This window comes from Equus caballus, chromosome 9, assembly GCF_041296265.1.
Source record: "Equus caballus isolate H_3958 breed thoroughbred chromosome 9, TB-T2T, whole genome shotgun sequence".
NCBI lineage: Eukaryota > Metazoa > Chordata > Mammalia > Perissodactyla > Equidae > Equus > Equus caballus.
The window spans coordinates 23,655,801-23,677,212 of NC_091692.1; the positions used below are offsets into that span (position 1 = coordinate 23,655,801).

Below are 21,412 nucleotides of genomic sequence, written 5' to 3' on the forward strand. Positions count from 1 at the left end.
AGTCATCCAGAGGGAGAGAGATCTCTAGGATTCTGAGACAGCATTTTGAATCACCCATACGATTATCCTCATCACACACTGCAATATGGGCTAAAAGGGGGCAGTGTTTGCACAAATGAAATTTAGTTTCATAACTAGGGCTATATTTCATAATATCTACCTGTTCCTTAAAATAATTTTACACTATGTTTACACGTTAAATGACACAACTAGAAAGCAAGGTTTGCATTTCAGGAGATGAGAAACTGAAACCTAGAAGAGAATGAACATAGGAGCGTACACCATGGGCTGAACAGTATACTTCGCACTTTGTATATATTACCCAACTGAATTTCAACACTCTTTAGGATGGGTACTATTTTTCCTGTTTTACTGATGAAGAATCTGAGGTTCAGAGAAGTTAAGTAAGTCGCCCAAGGATACCAAGCTAATAAGTATAGAGCTGGGATTCAGACACTTTTCTGACCTTAAAGTCCATGCTATTCCCAAGACTTTACACCTCCCTAGTATTATCTTCAAAACTGAGTGCTTCAAAATCTGAAGAGGATGCAAACTTAAGAAGAAATAAGAAATCAAATACCATGAGTGAAATAAAAAAACGCAACTGTATTTATGATGAAAGTACCTCATTTCCCTTAACCGACTCCAAGTTTGTCTATAACGGCACACTCAGGAAGCTGGAGCAAAGTAGAAATGTACCTGGTATCCCCACCGTCTAGCCAGGAGACGGCACATACGGAGCCATCCAGCATTCAGTGATTCAAACGCCACATAGTCATACACGTCCTCTGAAATGCCCTTGAGATATACTGGGATCCACTCTTAACACTAGGGGAAGCTAGAGGGGACCACGAATTCCCATCCAGGGACCAGATTATAATCACAGGCGTCTCCCTCAAACTGGGCTTACCCTCCACTGAAGACAGAAGATGCTGGGCAAGGAGAAGTCTGAGAACCACTGTTCTGAAAAGATGCCTTGTTTAATAAGAAACTTTCTACGGAATAAGAAAAAAATAATTTCTGGGAACTAAGCCACATTTAATTCTGCCCTAGAACCCCCCAGGTCGGCCGGGCTTGTGGACAGCACCTTTGGTCAATTCTGAGGGGGAGCATTTTGCCTTGAAGTTATAGCAGGGAAAACAAATTAGCTGGGTTTGATCTCCACTCACGCCTTTGCCTAAGTTTCCCCCAGGCCCTCTGCTCTCCAGCATCTTGTCAGATTGCCTTTCTCACCTCCCCTTTCTCATGGTCTGGGAATCACAGGTTCCATCCTGTTGGCTGCAGATTAGACCCCGGGAGGGGTCAGGGTGTCTCTCCACCGGCCCCTCCCTTCCTCCCTCCATCCCTTCCTCTCCCTCCTGAGAATCTCCAAGTGTCCTGGACTGCTGAGGGCAGCTTCCCCAAAACGCCTACAAATCCCTACATGTCCTGTGTCCTGAGGTTCCCAGGAGGCTTCCTGACCTCCACTTCCCCTGTCCCACCAAGGCTGAAGTGTCTGAGTCTCTGTTCTAAATGCCTCTCCACTGGGGATGCCCCCAACGGCTTTGTCTCCTGACCAAACCCTTTGTTTTCACACTGCTTCAATCCCTTCTGTTCCCACTCCCCAATCCCTGGTCCAAACTGTCCTCACAGGCCTGGACCACTGGCTCACAATTCATCTTCTGGTTCCCGAGCCATCCTGTAGACTGTCTAATCAATATCACAGACTCCCCATTGAAGTCCAAATTCCTTAAAAGAGAATACAAGACCTCTACCATCTGGCCCTGTCCTGCAGCAAGCTCAGCATCCCGTGCCCCATTTAAGGAACTATCCCCCAACCTGAGATGTCGTCCTCATCCCTGGTTCACTTTTCCTGGCTAAGCCCCAGCCAAATTCCAAGCACCCTCATCCACGGGTACTTCCTGTCTCTGGACATTTGTCACATCACCAAGCGTGGTCTTTTACTCTGCTTTATATTTTCACATATTGGTCACGTTTCCCCAAACTGACTGAAAGCTCATTAAAAACAAGACTGGTGCCTTATAGCTCTAAAATCACCAACTGTGCCACCCAAACTCAGAGTGTAAGATCAATACGTGTTTTTGAATAACCACCAGAATAATCTGGACATACAGGTATTAATTTATTTTTCCTAGACCTAGGGCACAAACACCAACACTTATAATGGAAAGATGTCTCTGTGAATACGAGAGCTTAAAACTTAAATCTGTTTGCTTATAAATTCTGCAGGATAACGAAAATCTCAGCTTATGTAAAGGAAGATTCCTGTTTCAGTGCTGGGTACCAAAACCTCTTAGAGACCAAACACTTTCTGTGGGTTATTTACCGTGATTTTCCACAGTTTGAAATTGAAGTTCACAGTAACATTCAAGAGTTGGTAAAATAAATATTACAGAAGAACACATTTTGCAACTTCCCAAAGAAAAAAATTATAATTTTCTAGAAGTGGTGGGAAAGACTACCACCAACATAAAACTTTGCTGGAAGCCAAGTTTCAGTGTGTATTTAAAACAAAGAGAGGAAGAGAAAAAGAGAAAGAAAAGAAGAAGAAAGAGAAGGAAAAAACGATTCCTCTGAGTCCAAAGTCCATCTTCCTCTGGCAGTGACAACAGAGCTCCTTGCAGACAGGGGCTCGAGCTCAGTTAGCTACGCACCCTCAGCACCTAGCACAACTCCTGAGACAGCAGCATGCAAGACTTTTGAAAAAGTGAATAAACACAGAAGCCAATAAGTGACAGAGTAAATAAAGGGAGTAATAGAAACAAGTGAGACTCTGGGGCAGTTTACAAAATAAAAACTAAGGAACTCATAATGAGAAAGCTTTTCATGAAGTCTGAAGGAAAATCCTTCTAGGTAAATTCACAATGTTACACTTATCCTGTAAAGCAGGGAGGATCCGGGTTCCCTTACCTGAGGCACAGGCACTTTCTGCGGGGTGCTCTGGGGTGAAGGGTGGAGCTGTGCCCAAGGCTGGTGATGCGGGTGTGGAGGTGAAGACTGACGGTGCAAGCCCGGGTGGGGCTGCATAGGAGGACAGGTTGGCAACTGCTGAAAAGACGGCTGCTGACCAGGATGCTGTTGGCCAGGTAGCAGTCGTTCCTGGATTGCTTGTGGATCTGCAAGGCCAACACCAGGACAACCATTTGGTCTCATGTGCCCGGCCAACTCCCTCGGTGCTGAGGACATGCCCATAAACGGACGAGACTGCTGCATGTTTCTGGGGCCCATATTCCTCTGTCCAATTCCCATGGCACCAGGGGGCTGATGAGATGGCTGAGGGTGGGGCATATTTGGATAACTGCCAACTTCCATTGGTATCCCAGCACTTCCGGGCCTGACTTGCGGAGGAGGAGTACCTGCTGGATTACTCATTGCTTTCATGGGTGACATGGGAGGTGGAGAGGCATAAGTTCCCTGAGGCTGTGAAGGATGCATAGTTTGTGTGTTCATTTGGTTAAGTGAGCCACTGGGGTGGATGGGCTGCTGGTGCATTAGTCCTTGACCACTGCTTGATGGGAATCCTACAGCATTGGGGTATCTTGGTACGGACTGATTCATTGGAGTATTATTTGTAAGGCCTAAATTTTGATTCATCCCTGTATTGTTAACTAATCCCTGATTTAGGTTACTGTAAGGATATCGAGAATACTGCCCTGAGTTGTTTATAGTAGGTGAGGGGACTGTCTGGCTCCGAGAACTAAAGTTAAGGGTTTGTGGCCTAACAGCCCCTTGTTGAGGAGGATTAGGGGAGAATCTGGGACTGTGGGCAACGGATTCTCCATGGAGAGCAGTAGGGGGGTGGTGGTGGAACTGCTGCACTGAGTGACGTAAGGAAGGTGCCATGCTGGGACTCTGCTGGGGCACATGGGACAAGTGGCCAGGTCCTGAGGTGGCAATGAAAGGATTTCCCTGATTGAGTCCCTCTTGACCTTGGGAAAACTGGCTCATCCTCTGCTGTGGCTGACCGTGCTGCTGCATGGAAAAATCCCCACGTGCCATATAGCTGCCCATCTGCTGCATGTGCTGAGGGTGGCCCTGTGCAGGGGGCCCCGACGGAGCCGGCTGGGGCTGCTGCGGCGGCTGCTGCTGCTGGTAGGGGGCTCGGATCTGGTCTGGTACCTGAACAGCCCGGGGGCCCCACATGGAGCCACTGTCCACAAAAGATTGCCCGTGCCTTTCATTCTGCATGCCAGGGTAGACTCCCATCTGACCGCCGCCACTGCCACCATGAGGGACCTGAGGAACGGGAGGGGTGTGATACTGCGAGTGAGGAGACGCGAGTCCGTTCCCAGGGGCATTACTCATCATTCTGTTCGGCTGATCCATCAGATGCATCTTCTGCTGTTCATACTGATTATAGTGATCGAAATGGGTCAACTTTGTTTGATTTTGATTAGTGGAGGGATGATGAAGGGATGGCTGTAAGGAGGCAAAGCCTTGGTCTATCGGCATTTGCTGACCCATGGGATTCACTGGATTTTCAGGGTAACCACATTCTCCAAGACCCTCAAGGCCTTCACTGAAAATATTCCCATCCTCGCCAAAAAGACTCATCATTCCTGGATCCGCCATCTTCTTCCAACACACGGCTCCTCCAAACTACAGCTCAGGAGCTTGTCTGTGCTTCACTTCACTGAGGTGTGTGTCCTCAAAGCCTATAATCCTTAACTAATCTTCTTCATGTCATTCCATATTTCTTTAATTCTCTTGGACCCTGCAGTGTCAGGCAAAGTCTGGATAGAGGTCCTAGAAGGGAGTGGGAGGTGGGGAGGAGGAAGGAAGAAAACAAAGAATTAGGAACAAACGATAAAAACTGCCAGTATTTTATGCATGTGAATTTGGTTTCCATCAACAATACTAATCTAGCCCCCTCGCTGAGCTGTATTTTATAAATCTAGTTCACTTTAAGAGAAACTCATTAGCTTCTACCAGAAGCATTATTATGATCGGTTACTTAGAAAGCAAGCAAAACACTAACCTTAACCTTAAATTAATCCATTCACTACACTTCCTAGCGTTCCGTTCTTGGATGGAACAGAACAAAAGAACACAACATGAAGCAGCAGCAGCTGCCACAGCAGGCAAGCAGATGTATGAATATAGCCAAGCAGCCCATCTGCTGAACTAAAGCCCTGGAAATGCTCTGGTTACCAACAGCCCGCCCTTAACCTTATTCCCCTGAGCAGTGTAATCAGATGAGCAGCCGCAGCACAGAGGGCTGTGAAAAGCCCAACTTAGTTAAATTGACTAGAGGATTATACAAATACCAAAATCAGTCATTTCGTACAAATTAGATATTTACGGCCCACGTATAACTATGTAACGGCAACAGAGGCGTCGAACAAGAAAGCATCCATAACGCTGCTGGAAAGCAAGCTCACAAACAGTATAATAAATTCATAATTTCATTATGTTTAATGGCAGGAATATACAAGACTCAGAAAGGGACCAGAAGAAAGCGTTCATTCTCTAAGAGGACCAATTTCACTCATGGCTCTGGGCCCACCGCAGACCCTGTCTGCGCTGCCGGCACAGGAAGTCCAATCACAGGTTCATTATTCACCCACAGATGCCGGCCGGGCTCTGGTGATGGACCAGGAGCCCATGTGACCACTTACAGAGACTCTGGCTGGATGGGCAGTTTCTAGATGATAATTATTCTTATCAGTACGAGCAGAAAACTTTCCCTCAAACCGGTCAAAACTGAAAATTATTTTAACAGAATCAAGTTCAAAATATCCATGCAGCCCTCACCTTTGCCTTAACCTCTTTTGGGAAAAAGCAGGACATAGGCAGGTGGGGGGACAATGGGTAGACATATTCGTCAGCATCCTGTTTACGGAACATAGTATACCCTACCTAATGCTTCGCATTTTATTCAAACAGTTTCTAACAGATTTGGTATCAGATTAAAATAACCAATTTAAAGACTGTTTTGACAATCAAAACAGAAAAGTGGTTTTGTTGAATGCTAATTAAATCAACAACCTAATAAAGAACTAATTCACATAGGAAAAATGTCTGAAATCTTAAACATCTTTGGAATTTAACTCATTTTTTCTCTTTCATAAGCACATTAAGCATTGTGTGATACTGCCCAACTTGAAAAAACAATGTCTTGTTGAAGAATTTCCAGAGTGATGTTATAAACAGGCTCAGTCATAAATTCTACTGACACACGTCTATATGAGCATGGGAACGAACAATGGGCCAACCAACACTGCTGAGAACTTAAGACAGATAAAAACTCAGTTTCTGTCTGCTCTGTTCTAATATATTCCTAACAAGGGGAGAATTTTGCTTACAGAAAATATAAACAACATTCCTGTTCGCTGTCAGAACTACAGACATAACACCTGAGAGGGTCTCTAGGTCTGTAGTTTTCAGGTGACAGCTGTCAGCTAGAGTCAAAGGTCTCCTCACTCCACCGCTAACTGCCATGAATTTTCTGATCGACTTTCTCCGAAAACAGAGGTCAGATGGGTGAAAATAAGGTGAGCATGAAAGCCGCTTTATTTACAGACATGCTGCTTTACTATACAACTCCTTTAAAATCCAAAATACAGAGAAGGAGAACTCTCCAGTGCCAAATGAAACAAATATTTATAAATTGAATTTAATCCCCAAAAGCCTAAGCAGTCAATCTTCATTTACTCAAGGCTCATTCTAGCTTTCAAAGAAATAACTACTGGAATGGACTTGATAATAGCTTAAACCAGCCGTGCAGACTAACCACTTACCAAAATAACCTTTCCGATTAGCTTAGGAAGGTAGCGTCTACTTGTATGTCCTGGATGGCCGTGTCTTACAGGATAACGGCGTCATCCACTAGGTTCCACCACATGTCACGAGAGGAAATGCTACTGACTGGATGGGGTTCCCAGCCAGCTCCAGCGGGGTTGGGAGAAGGAGCCCAGAGAGGGGACACAGCTTGTCCTCTGAGCCGGGAGGCAGAGGCATAGGCAGCCTGGAGAAGCAGAGATAGAGTTGAGGCTTACTTTCTATCAGCTTAAGGCTGAGCAGAAGGGGGAAAAGAACTTGCCGAAGGCAGGGGAAGGGACAAAACAGAACACTCACTCAGAGGAATCCTGTCTGACACTTGGGATTCCAGTCCCCTACTCCTTCCCACTCAGTCCATCGCCCAGCAGCACGAAAAACGACAGCACTACCTGGTATCAAGTGAAGACGTCCCCCATCACAACTGCAACCACAATCAGGTGAACCCGGGCAGAGAAGTTCAAAAACTATGGCTTTCGTCTGTCACTAGTGACCACTCACTCTTGCTCAGACCGCCACCCCTGCCTTCCTGCCCCTTATCTGACCTCAAGACTAGCTGGCGACAATGCTAGGAATCCATCTGGTAGCTGGATTTCATATTTCTGATCTAAGCTAATCTAATTAATTTATTTTGGTCTTTTTTAATTTGATCAAGACCATTTGAATACCCACTTTCCCAAGTCACAGCTGCAATATATAATTTTATTTCTATCAAAGATATTCATTTAAAACTCCTTTTGGAAATTTGCCTCTTCTCTACATTCAGTATCCACACTTTCTATGTCTAGATCAGCAACTGTTCAATGAGCCATCGAATCAGAGCTGTAGATGTAATTTTAAATTTTCTAATAGCCATATGTAAAAGTATCCCCCCAAAAAGTGAAATTAATTTTAATAATTTTTACTTAACCCAATATATGCAAAATATTATCACTTTAACATGCAATCAATATTTAAAAATGAATTAGATAGTACCAAAAAATGTAAACCCTCCAGGTATTTCACATTTACAGCATATCTCAATTCCTATGGGCCACACTGCAAGTCAAGAATGTGTACATGGGGGTAGTGACTACCATACTGGACAACACAGTCATAGATTGTTAAAAAGAAGAAAGATGAAAATTTAGGATACCATTTTACAAAATATTGATAATTTATGATGACAACTGTTTTAACTGTGATACTATAAACAGTACAGATACATACAATGAAGAGACAGTAATTTAAGTTTTTGTTCAGTGCCCCACTGGCAAGTATTTTCTGAGAGGAGGACACTCAGAAGGTGCCTGTGTTTGAGGGTGAGGAGGGGCACAAGCGGGCAGCTCAAGGAAGAGAATCATCAACAATGCAGAGACTCACTGTGAAACCCATGACGGAAACTTCAGAGCTGGCGAGCACTTCGGAGACTCTCTAATCCAACACCCTCTTCATTTAAGAGATGAAAACAACTCTTTTAGAGAGTGAGAGGAGTAAACCTCTTCCACAAAATACGTTAATGACGAACAATTCCCAAAGATGAAAGAGAAATGTACAGATGAAACGGCAGCTTACTAGTGGTGGCAAAATATGAAAGGCCCAAACTGGGCTCATTTTACTTAGAGATAAGTCACTAAAACAATTACTGAGACCAGCAAAGAGAAGAGAGTTTCCTTTCTAAAACATTTATTTATACTATTTGTAACTTTTGGGAACCAAGCACATATTAGCACTATATTGAGGCTACTGGTTAATTTTATTGGGAATAAGCAGGATGAAAAATAGGTAGATCCAAAAAACAGGTAAATGGCACACAGAGAATCAGGGACAACCGCAAAGAGTGCACCCAAACTGAGACGGAAGAAAGGAGTTGTGTAAAATATCTAAGAATACTTTGAAGTGAATTTCTAACCTCTCAAAACTTGCATAAACAATGCTTAACTACTGTGCTCTCCTCAAAGTAGGAAGGCATAGGTGTAGCCAAGTTTTGACCTGGTATCACAGTTACCTGGACCGCTAGCAAGGAGATAGGTGAAGACAAAACACCTTTCACGTGCAAAATACTTCTAGAGTCAACCACTTTTTATCCAGTTGTCTAAGCAGGAGGCCATCTAAAGAGACTTTTTCCATAAATATCCAATAAATATGGGCGAGTATGAAGTGAAAGGATGACTGCCTTTTAGATGCTGGAGACTATTTTACTGTTATATAGCTGGATTTGCAACTGTTCTCTTTAAATCTCTTTCCTCCTGCTCCGAAGAGCCTGGGGTATACAACATAACCGTGACAATGATCTTGGGATTGCGGGAAGCATGTGTCAGCATTTCCAAGGGAGCGTCTAGCAGTGGGAAAAACACACATCACCGCCCTCAGCACACCCCATGAAGACGCCTGTCGATCATCAAGGTCACAAATCATATCAAGAGGGGGAAGGATTCACAAGCTGCTAAGTGAATACAGAGAAGATAAAGGGCTCAGCACTGCTGGGCTTCTATTCACAGTGAAAGTCCTTTCAGTTAGATCATGAGACCTCTGGACACCGATCCCCACCAAAGGCCCCCAAGAGCCACTTGGGAAAGAGGTAAGTCTAGCCAGGCCAATGCTTGCTGTGGAAGAAGGCATCAATCCAATGGACAACGACCCAGATAAAGAATCAGGAAATGCCTCCAAGTTACCAACATGAGTCACTTCCAGATCTGCCTCATGGACTGAATGATGCCCTTCTTGGACACCCCCTCACCACCACCACCTCCTGCCCCGGCCCCCGAACAAGACCACATTTTCTTCCTCATTAGTACAGCAAGGCAGTACCGAAACACTATGACTGTGCTGTCCCACACAGCAGCCACTAGCCACTTGTTGCTATTTAAATTAATTAAAACGAAATAAAATTTAAAATTCAGATGCCCAGTCGCACAAGCTACATTTCAAGTGTCCAACAGCCACATGTGGCTGGCAGCTACTGTGCATATATGGACAGCACATATATGGAACATTTCCGTGCAGAAACTTCTATAGACAGTGCTGCTATATATTTCTTCTTACAAGTAACGTTTTTAGACAAAGACAATATTAAATAGTAGCAATTCTCTTTGATGAAAAATATTTCTCCTGCTCAGAGATTAGTATTCTTTTAAAGGTCCATACTTACCCCTGGTGATGAAATTTAGAGTAGTCTTTCCATATATCATATTTTATGTTAATTAACTATATTTTCAACCTATAAAATTTCTCCTTTCTGTAATATCTCCCAACATATATTTCTATTTCTTAATAAATAATTCTTATGTTAGGAATGATTGTCAACTATACAAAGTTTTGACACTTCAGAATAATTAATTTCAAACCTTTTCCCTTATAACTGCCACATTACGATTGCCCTTTAATAAAGTATTTTTAAGTTTAATTTTTACAACCAAAAATTTACATAGTTATAGTAAGGCCACTATTTTTCTTATAGGCTTTGTGCATTATTTTCATTCACTATTTTACTGGAAGAAAAGTATGTAGACAGAACCAAACAGGATGTGAAGACCTCCCGAAGGTCTATGGCAGTCCAGGTACAATACAAAAAGTTACAAAAGTCATAAGAACTGCATTTATAGTGAGCTTCCACTTACATCACTAACTAACCTCGAATTCTGCTCATAGTAACTGAAGAGCTATATATTTTTTACAGGGAAAACTATGCTTGGAACCGATGTTGTAAGTCAGCAGTCCCTATAGCAGCTAATGCTATCTCCACCCACCCCTTCAACCCAGTCAAATGATGGAAAATAACCCTCTTCCCGACAATAATTCACTTAAAGAGTATTTAATGAGTGCCTACTTTGCATAAGGCATTTAACAGACACTGGGTGTAGAGTCGAACAGAACAGACGTGGCCCCTGCCCTGTGCAGCTTGCCGTTCTAATAAATCCCCCTCGGATATCCAGCATATTCAACCCGTGGACCAAACTGCTAATTCTGCCTCCTAAGTATCTCACAAGTCTCCTCCTCCTGGGGATTCAGACTGTCTCTGAAGTGGTCTGGGCTTCAGGGTTTAGTGCAGGACAAACATTAAAGGCTGAATAGTTCTCCCCAGTCCAGTCTCAACACGTTCACACAGCTGACTCAATGATCTTCTAAAACACAAGACACATCATGTCTCTCCCCTGATTAAAATCCTGAAAGGAGTTCTCACAGCTTTCAGGATCAAGTCCCAATGCTCCATTCAGCAGGGTGGAAGGCACTTTGTAATCAGGTCCTGGTCAACCTCTCCATTCTCACCTCCCCAAGTTCCCTCCGTCTGCCCCCTGAAACATTCACAAATACCCAGGCCAGGTCTGTCAAACCACTGGAAGTTTACCAACAATCATCCATTCACTTCCTCACACCCTCCCTGCCTACACCTGCCTCCTCAACCCCTGACTGTGCAAGTCTGGCCTCTTTTCTCTCTTTTCCTTTGTCACCGCCCATCTGGTGAGGGTTCCTGACCCTCGGGCTGATTCAGAAGCCCTCACTAGCATATCCACTGCACTAGGGGCAAGAGCTACCAAAGCACCAAGCGCATTGTTGTTCTTGTCTGTTTACCTGCCTCTCCCTGCAGACAAGAGCTTTGCCACTTGAACACGGGTCCTGGGACTAATGGCAAACCCTAGGTGAGAGACGTAGAATCCAGAGCCCACTGCAGACCTCCTGACCCAGAATCCGCATTTTATTAGCAAAGACCTCCGGTGATTCCTGCCCACGTGGAAGTGCAAGTCCTGCTCTGCCTCTGAGCTCCTCTTGCACCATAGCTCCAACTACTCCTCAGTCAACCTAAGAATGAATAACTGACAACAAATAACTTGTCCCAAAGAATTACAAAGCAAGTAATACAAAGATATGCTATCTTATTTTAAGCAAAGGTAGTCTTGACATTTGTGACTGATAAAGAAATAATGACTTCATCCATAGAAATATGAATAACCCTAGTGACGAATTTTCACTTGTAACGGTTCACAAGGAGTAGACATCTAAAAATGGTTTAATTTTAAAGATACGACCATCTGCTTGCCAATCATTTTTGCAAGACAAAAAAAGATGCAGTTAACATTAATATCTAATGCCATGTTACATAACACACTATTTCACAGGTTTCTTGCAGAAATCTTTCAGTTATTTCTACATAACTTTGAGGAGTTGAATATTCTGAGCTGCCTTTCAGATAAAGACAAGTTTTTTCTACATAAAAGTGCTGGGGCTAATATGTTTTCTTCCAAGGCAACTTAGGAAATTGAGTATTAGCATTCAGCTAACAGTTTATACCAAGTGCATGGCCACAGCACTAATTTTTTTCTAAATTGATCAAAAGACGCATATTGTCCTATAAGTAAATGGTGCCACTAAAGCAGAAGAATCATGGAAATCAACATCCTTTAGGAAACAACCTTTACACTCTGCAATTCAACACTGAAATTAACTCCTTCAAAGACTAAGCCCACTGAGAAGTCAGGCAGCAGACAGCTGACCTGTTTATCCCCCTAGAGACACTAGGAAAACACATCAGGGCGATGATCTTCCCATCCACAACTTAGCATGGCTCAGCAATAGACCAGGACACGTTCTAATAACACAGAAAGTACTCAGTATTACGTGGCAGAAGAGAAATGAGGACAAACATCTACATACACATCTGTAATACCATATCTATATATGTAAATAAGATACGTATCTATGTAAAATATGTGGATCTATCCCATATCTTTTAATGCTATCCTAATTAATTTTATTTTAGATGAGGGGAAAGCAAATGAAGACAGGTCCAGAAATAATGGAAATTATTTTTAGTGTAATTTATTTAAGACAGGGAAAAATTAAACTTCAGAAATGTATTTCAACCCACCTGGCAAGGATGTTTATAATGCAGACTAATGGAAGAGTAACATAAATTTTACAAAATTTGGTGATTGCTAGTATATCCTGCTTAACAGTGTAAAATATCCTGGGATAGTTTAAACAAACAAAACTTGGTTGGTCTACAAAGGCAAATGACACCACATGTTTATTAGCCTAATAAAAATCATCATTTGAAAATATATTTTCCCACTCACTCTAGACCTATTTCAAGCTACTGACTTGACACACACACACACACACACACGTCTCGGGTGACTGTCAAAGCCTACAAAAAGTGAGAAAGGCTAGTAGGAGGGAAGGAAGGGGTTGCCCAGGGCCACCCTCTGTCTAGGGACACCCTGGCGACCACAAACTCCTATAAAGGTGACCCTAAACCACGGAAGGATGCGAAGGTGGGACAAGAGCAACATGCTGAGGAGTTGAGGAAACAGCAGTCAACTGCTCTTGTAAGAATCATCCTTTTTGTATACTTACTACAGTTGTCACTGAATAACTGATCTGGCAATTTCCTACATTCTTTTGTATTTTAAAGGTTCCGGAAAGCAGAAAAGGGGATCTTGTCTCATATTCCAAGGGGAGTTTAAACTCTACCAAATTCTGCCTGGTTTGAAATGCAGGGAGAGAAGACTCCTCTGAGTCTTCTCTGATAACACACTACCAATATTCTTTTCCTTAAAGAAAAAAAACCTTCAGCAACACCAGAGCTGAAAATAATTTTTCTATTTTCTCTGCTAGAGCAGAGCACAGGAGATGAGAAGGGAGCCTTATTCATCATGAATAAACCTGAGCATAAAGACAGGCAAAGTGTCACAGGACACCAAGGGCAGAGGTCACACAGTAACCTGGACAATTTTCTAAGAAGCCATATTTAATGCAAAAGAGAAATACACGGGAATTATAAAAATGCAAATTTCCATCAAGAAAGCAAGCAATATAAAAGCGAAACAGAACTGTAAAGGAAGATTGAGGAAGTCTTTAGAAGAGTATTAGAGAAAGTATTTTGGAAAACTGCACATAGTATGAAAAAGGTAAATCCACAGGGAAAAAAAGGGAACAAATGTAATGTATTCAGTGACTACAGTACCAAACTTCTATTTCAAATAAATTATACTTGACAAAGGAAATGGAATTAAGGCTGGAATATACAGTAAACAGTTTCACATCCATTATTTCACAATCATTCTGACTTATAACACAGTTGGAAACACTTTTTCTATACCTACACTTATCATAAATGCCAGTAGGTTCTACAACGTGACCATAATCAAAACTATTATCAAAAACTATTAAAATAACTACTAATAATCAAAACTATCAATTTCATGCAGCTAAATAAGCCTAATATATCTTTTAGCCAAATTAAATGTCTTCATTCATATTAGCATAGGGTAAAAGACAAAAGTTTTATCCACAAACTCTGTATGTTTAACTTTTCCATTTTCCTGCATCCACAGCAAAGGCTGAGCCCTCAACCGGCCCCTCTCCTCGCTACCTGAAAATCTGCAGAGCTTCCTTCCCCCAGTCAGCTGTGCTCCATGGGGAAAACTAACTTTATGAAATACCTTTTATACTAAGTAAATTAATTCATAACCTAAATCTGTTTCAAAAAAAATCGACAGTGCATTCTATAACAAATTCTTATATTATTTTACTGCACAACCATACTATTCTACAGCATTGAAAGCTGATTGTAATGATCTGTTTCTGCCTCAAATATTTCCCCTAAAAATCACTAATTAGCCAATTCTAATTTTAAGTACTTTTTACATGAGTGTACAAGATTACTGTTATTAGAATATCAATCTAACTTGCAGGTAAACTTTCTATTTCAGTTTGAAAAGGGATCCTACTTATGTAGTTATAAACTTCTACATTGTGTCCATTTTGCTCATAGATCAATATTAAGTTCACCTCAAGTTAGCAAGTAAAAGAGCTTGTAAAATAAGAAAAGGCAAAGTGAGAAGATGAGCTACTCCAGGTGCAACATTTATTCTGCATTATGAGGATGCTCAAGATAATTTAAGGCTACCCATGAAGGCTTATAATTGAATTTTGTACTCGGTTTAATCAAAGAATACAAAAAGAACCAGACACCTGCTCAGCTTTAAAATACAGGGCTTACTAAAGCCTCAGACTGCCACAGCCACCCATTCGTGAGATTTTAATGAACTTACCCACTACGTCTCAGTTACCAACAAAATTATGATCAAACAAGGATATCTAAATAATTAAGTCTCATCTGTGATAATATTTACACCATATAATACTTAACCACACTTTTCAAGTTTCCTCTCCATATCTATTACATCTCTGAACATAACAAATCCTCTACTTTATGCCCATTTCTCAGAGAGGATTTGAAAGTAGTCACAATTTTTCCTATAAAACAATCCTGAAGAATACAAATACAGATTCCTAACTATGCTACCAAGAGTTTAGTGCCTTTAAAGCCCAGTGGCTATGACAAACATACCTCAAATTTTCTAAAACAGCCTTAAAGATTCTGTGTGCAAATCAAGGTGCCCCATTAAATAGAAAACTTTACTGCCTACACTACATCTTCCAGACTGGATCTTACACCTAGAAAGAGCAAAAAATGTTCTGACAGACCACGTATCTCAAGTTTCTACTCAAAAATATACCTACAAGCCCTCTGCTCGGGTTTGGTCACTTGTCAAGAGCTCTGCACATTCGGCTGCCGAGGCTCCTGGGCACTGACTCTGCCATCCTACAACGGCAAGAATAACGTTTTCTTCTCACAGTGGGAAAGGTAAAAGTTTTCAAATGCCATATGGTACTTGAAATTGTTTAGATCAGTATCCAAATCAGTATCCGAATAATTTTTACTGGTGGTGTATAAACTAGGTCATTAGTAGCTCAGAATCATTTATAACTTTTTTGTAGGATGAATTTAAATTTTCTGTTACTTTACTTTTGAAAGAATTCTTTCCATTTTTCCAATTTTTCTTGGAATAAATGAAATCCTGTTGAAAGGTTAACTTACGAATTTAGACTGTATTTCAGTATTTCTCTCCTCATGAACCATTTAAATGTTCCCCTAGTACAACTCCAAAAATACGCCCCATGTGCCCAGAGAGCTGAGGGCACCAAGGAAGACCCTGCAATTTAAGTCTATCACTTTGTATCCACAATGCCAGACCCAGTGCCTCAAAAATATTTAAGGAATTAGCCATTACATAATATCTCAGTATTCTTACTAATGCCCCTCTTCCAGCCACATAGACATGGGAGAGTCAGTAAACTGCACTGCCTCCCCAAGACTTATTCACAGGAGAGAGGAGAGGGGCTTGGGTTGCGATGGGGAATTAAAGCACTTTCCATCGTTCCACTGATCCTGTGCCATTAACAAGGAGAACAGCATACTGGGGACAATTGTCTAGCTTTATAACTCCTTGTTTGTGTAATGAGTCACTCCAGCCTTCAGAGAGAACCTCCCAGAGCAATGTGGCCTGGGGCACTTCCCATCACAACAGGGTCCAAAGAACCCAGCAAGGTCTTCTCCCCACTTTACGTTTTATCTATACTCTGCTGCACAGAAAGAAATGCATTAATGCTATTTATTACTTATACTTGAACACCCTTTCTCCAAAAAGTCCAAAGTTCTCTAAACACTGCTTTCTTGCCTATTTTAGGTTCCATTAATATTTGCTAACAATCCAATATCAAGTATCAATATCAAGTATAATGTTATCTGGCATCCACAATTAAATGTTTGAAATAAATTTTGATTGTTAATTTCACCTGGCTCCTTTGGTTCACAGCTTAAATTTAAGCATTTCAGATGTAAATTCAGTATAAAACAAGTAACCATGAATATGCTGAAAATAACAGTTCTTGATAAATCAAAATCATTTTTCAGTAAGATTATTTTTCTGCATTATAATATTGTTAGGTCCTCATATAAATACACTTTGAGTTCTTCAGTTTGCTTTTTGTGAGTTTTTTCTGGCCCCTCCAATACTATCAGCTGTTTTGTTGTTCGTGGGGAAAGTGCTTTGGCGGAGATAACAGAATGCCGAGAAGCACACAGGCACCCCTCCCAACAGTCCCCATGCTTCCAGTACCAGAGCCATTAGCCCCATGTGGCTATTTAAATCAGTTAATATTATATAAATGTTAAAATCCAGTTCCTCTGTCACACTAGCCACATTCAAGTGCTCAACAGCCTTATGTGTCTAGTGGCTACTGGACCCAATGCAGCAAATACAGAGCTCAGTTAAATTTTCATCATGACAGAAAATTCACAGGCCATGCTGTTCTAGAGGACTCTGTCTAAGCTGAGACCTAAAGGGCAAATAGGAGACTGGCAGGTAGAGGATCTAGGCAAGAGGGAAGCAGAGAGGACTGAAAAATCCAATCCTGAGGCTCTGGGAAGCAGAACATACTCAGATGTCTGCAAATACTTCAATATGGTTTAAGTGGAGGTCAGCTCATGAAAGGCCTTATAATTCACTCTGAACTCATGGAGAAGTAACCGTAAAGAGTCTAAGCTATGCTGTTTAGAAAGATGTACATTTTAGAAAGAATTTCCCCTTCTAAAATACTGATCACAGATTGGGAGGGGTGGGAATGGTACAAGACTAGGGCCAAGAAGACCAGTTTGAAGACTCTTACAAGAATTCGAGTAAGAGACAGTGGTACAGCAAAGAAGAAGGCAGAGATATGGCCCTCAAGAAACAGAACTACCCAACTATCTGACTTGGTTTCTGATTGGATATTGGAGGATAAAGAAGAGTCTAGGATGATAAGACTCTGGCTTGGGTAACTGAGCAGATGGTAACACCATTCACTGAAACATGGAGAAGAGCAGTAGAGTTTATGAGGGGTGGAGGAGAGTTGTAGAGAAAATCCACATAGACATATCCACTAAGCAGTACAATATAAAAGTGAAGAGCTCAAGAGAGAAAGCTGAGCTGAAGATATGGCTATTAAACTCATTGATAAACAGAAGGAAGGCAAAGTCTTGGAGTAGATGTGATCACCCAGAGAATACAATTAGAGTGACAAGAGAAAAGAACAAGGACAGAATCCTGAAGAATACCAGCACAGAGGGCAGGCAGAAGAGTCAGCCAGCAAGACAGAAGCAAATACTAAGAAAGAGCTTTAAGAAGGAAGTGATCAACAAGTTCAAACGCTATAGAGAAAGAAGATAAAAGCATCCTCTATCTTTCCAAGATAAGAAAAACAGCATTTTTCACAGAAATAGAACTACCCTAAAATTTGTATAAAACCACAAAAGACCCCAAGAATCAACAGAACAAAGTGGCATAAACAGAGGGCACTATGAACCCACTAAGGTCCGAGACCAACTCTGAAATGGCATCCTGTTCTAGAATGTCCTTTTCTCATTTGTAAAATACAGATAATACCATCCACTTCTAATTCATGAGGACTAAATTAGATTTAGATATAGATAAAGCACTAAACACAGCACCTGGCACATAATTAGTACACAATGCAGATGACTAAACACTTTTTTCCTTTAACCTGAGAAATTTAAATATGCCAAATATGTCGACCAGATTGTGAGGCCTTGATGCAGTTACTCAGCCTCTCTGGGTCTTGGTTTCTCATCTGTAGAGTGAGGAGTTGGAGAGAAGGCTGCACAAAATGGCGAATATCCCTCCACTCTAGGACACTAACCTAAGTAGCTCTGCACTTAGAAGTATGCAAAGTATACCTGTCCTCTTCTGGAATCCACACTTCTAATGACAGAAAAATAACCACAATTTCAAGTAGCAGAGATAATTGATAAAAAGTGATTACACAAACTGAACACATATAGCACATAAATAATTCAGTGAAGCTTCAGTTTTAAGTGTAAAATTACCAAGGAACCGCTGGTAAGTGTAAAGTAACTGTTCTTCAGAAAGGTAAATGAGCACCTGGTTTACACAGATGATGAAACCATCATTCCTCAGAACGTGTTCATTTGTAACGCTACGAAGGGGCATCACAGGAAATCCCTCTGCTTCAGCCCACCGAGAAAGAAGTCAGGGCAGTGGGACACCTGCAGGCACCACCTCTATGAAACAGGCCTCAGACGCCTCCCAGGCCCTTTCCTCAATGTCGGGAGCGGTGGTCCAAGACCAAGCAGTCACCTGACGCAACTTTCTCAGAAGAGCAAAACCTCATGCTACCTTTGCTCCTAAACAGGACTGGCAGTGAACAATCTCTCCTTAATCACCAACAATACAAGCTCCTGGCCACACAACTAGAATCGTTCCATTAAATTCACAATTGAAGAGTTCAGAACATAGCTACAAGGCATCCTATAAAGCTCCGAAGTAAGAACTGGACGCTAAACATACTCTTTCCATTTCCCATTTATTTGCCGAACAAACTGGAGTGGGAAGTAATCTCTTTTATTTCCTTTTCCAACAACATGATAGGTTAATGTCAACTGTCATCTTCAGGGATGCTGTGAGGATGACTTAACTACTTCTAATTCCTACTAAAAATATGCTTCGTAACATAAAAAATATATATATAAATTTTTTACCCTCCACTATGATTAGTCTTGAAGGTCTAGCTTAGGACTCTTCTTTCCTCAGACTTCCTGACTGTGCAGATGAAGAGCTCTCTCATCAGAAACCACAAAACACTTCATCTTCAAACCGTCCTTGATCTAGGCTTCCACAATTTTAAAAACTTTCAGAAGAGATCACAGAACATTTCTTTAAAACATCTCCCTCCCTAACAACCCACCATCAGCACATCACCCCCTATGTGGAATGCAGAGCCCGCATCTGTGGTTTGCAGGATTCCGCACGCAAGCCCACGGGAGAGGGCCTCCCTGGAGACGGCGAGGAGCTGGGAGACCTCTGCCACCGCCAACAAGACCCTGTGCCCGCTGCCCCTGGGCTCTGTGCACCTCGAGGTCTGCTCACACCTCCACTTTTTATCACCAGTACTTCTCGCTGTGGCTAAGATAAAGCAGGTGCATGAACACGCTTGCTGAAGGAATAAAAAATAAGAGTTCTTTTTCAATAAATAATCCATAAAAATTTGAGTTTCCAGTTCTGGAAAGGCAAATTGGACATACGTGATTACTGTATTTGCACATTTGTTCTGAACTCACCCCAAAGCTTATTTGCCCTCAATTTTACACAAAGCCTGTGCAGACCCTATTTCAACACAAGCTTACGATGTCACATCAGCATTTTCTCCTCTTTATCTTTTATTGACCAATATCAAAAATTAAGTTTATAAAAGTTAAAAGTTTATTTATAAAGTCACCACCTCTCATCAAAGATTAATGTCTAATTGTGACATCTCTTCAACACTTTAGAAAAGCTTACAATGGTCATAGAGAAAAAATGAAGAAAGAAACATCATGATGGGGAGGAGGGTAGAAGAGAACAGCATCTAGAAACGTGGGGACAGTGACGAAGCCGGCTAGACCTGGCTCAAACATTCCACCTCAGGCAAATTAAAGCAACTCTCCGAACTTCAGTTTCCTCACCTACGAAAATAAGTAACCCATCACCTCCCTCAAAGGGCTGCTTAATAGTGATTTCATCTAACTGTTACCAGGGGCCATTACAGAATGCCTTGCACACAGAAGACAGAGGGTAACGTCAGTTGTTCTCCCCCCCATTCTGCACTGACCTCAACCCAGTCATCTAGTTTTCCTTGCTCCCAGTTTCACTCACCAAATATACTGCACATCACTACAGGAGCTGACAGTACAAAACCCAAAGGGTGTTATACCAAGGTCTGACTCTTCTGCCCTACTAACAATCAAAACTCCTTTTAAAATTCACAACCATAGGAAGCCTGCTACCTTGCTAGGGCAGAGACACAGCTAGCAGGAAGGGATGGGAAGAGTGCAGAGCCAGTCCCTCAGCAGCCACCTTCCAGGACAATGAGGGGAATCTTGCTTTCATGCCTCCACAATCTGGGAATTACAGAACATGAGCACTAAAAGACTCAAGACCTAATCCAAGTACTTGACCTTACAGACAAACAGTGAGAAGGTAAATGCTTTGTTCAAGGTTATCCAGCTAGTCAGAGAGAGAGCAAAGACTCGGCCACACGTCTCCAGCAAAGACTCAGCCACACGTCTCAGACTTCAAGACTAGTACCGGGTCCTACTGTAATAAATACCCGAAACTGCTAAAGAATGTATCTTACTTGTTCTCAGTTAGGCAACAGCATCCTCTCAGACTAGACAACTGTATTTATTTATCACTGGGAAAATGTTAACAGATATTTGAAGCAATACAATTTTAAAACAGTACCATCCAAAAACAATCTATGGAGTAAGCAAAAGTCACAACTTGAAGCAGTTCCAAATAAGGTGGCATTCTGAAAACATTCTAACCGTTGGTGTTATCACTGAATGTGGTGTTCTGTCTCCAAGGTCACTATGCTGAAGGAAACAACATTCATTTGCATAATTTCTGGTGTATTAAGTCAACTATGTTATGAAAATTTTTTTCTTTTAACCAGCAGAGTACTTGCTTCCCCAAAATGTCTCTGAGTAGCCCTTCTACACACAAAGATGCCCTTTCTGCCATCATTCCTCTATGCCTGCATCCTTTTAGATGGTGGTTAATGTCAGAAACCATTTGATTCAAGGTAAATGGAGCAACAGGCTGTGCAACTGAATTGCAAACTTTTTTCAAAGAACACCATATTTACTTGGGGGAAAAAAAACGACCAACAAGCTATGGTTATTCAGACTTGAGCATTTGGCAGGCATTTTCTCAAAAATGAACAAAATAAGTCTGTCACTTCAAGGAAAACAATT

General features: G+C 41.7%; 1 protein-coding gene across 10 annotated transcripts in view; it reads right to left on the reverse strand.

The window, feature by feature from the left end:
* The window catches only part of CHD7 (chromodomain helicase DNA binding protein 7), a 182,894-nt gene that overhangs the window by 121,945 nt on the left and 39,537 nt on the right, over positions 1 to 21,412 (reverse strand). For 6 of the 10 annotated variants that reach the window (XM_070221513.1, XM_023648550.2, XM_023648551.2 and 3 more), the window contains one exon: positions 2,911 to 4,746. In XM_070221513.1, the coding sequence (XP_070077614.1) occupies positions 2,911 to 4,572 (1,662 nt within the window). In that variant the 5' untranslated portion in view covers positions 4,573 to 4,746. Of the gene's footprint in view, positions 1 to 2,910; positions 4,747 to 6,740; positions 6,968 to 21,412 lie in introns of all 10 variants that reach the window. The other 4 variants (XM_070221515.1, XM_070221516.1, XM_023648547.2 and 1 more) reach the window with 3 other exon arrangements.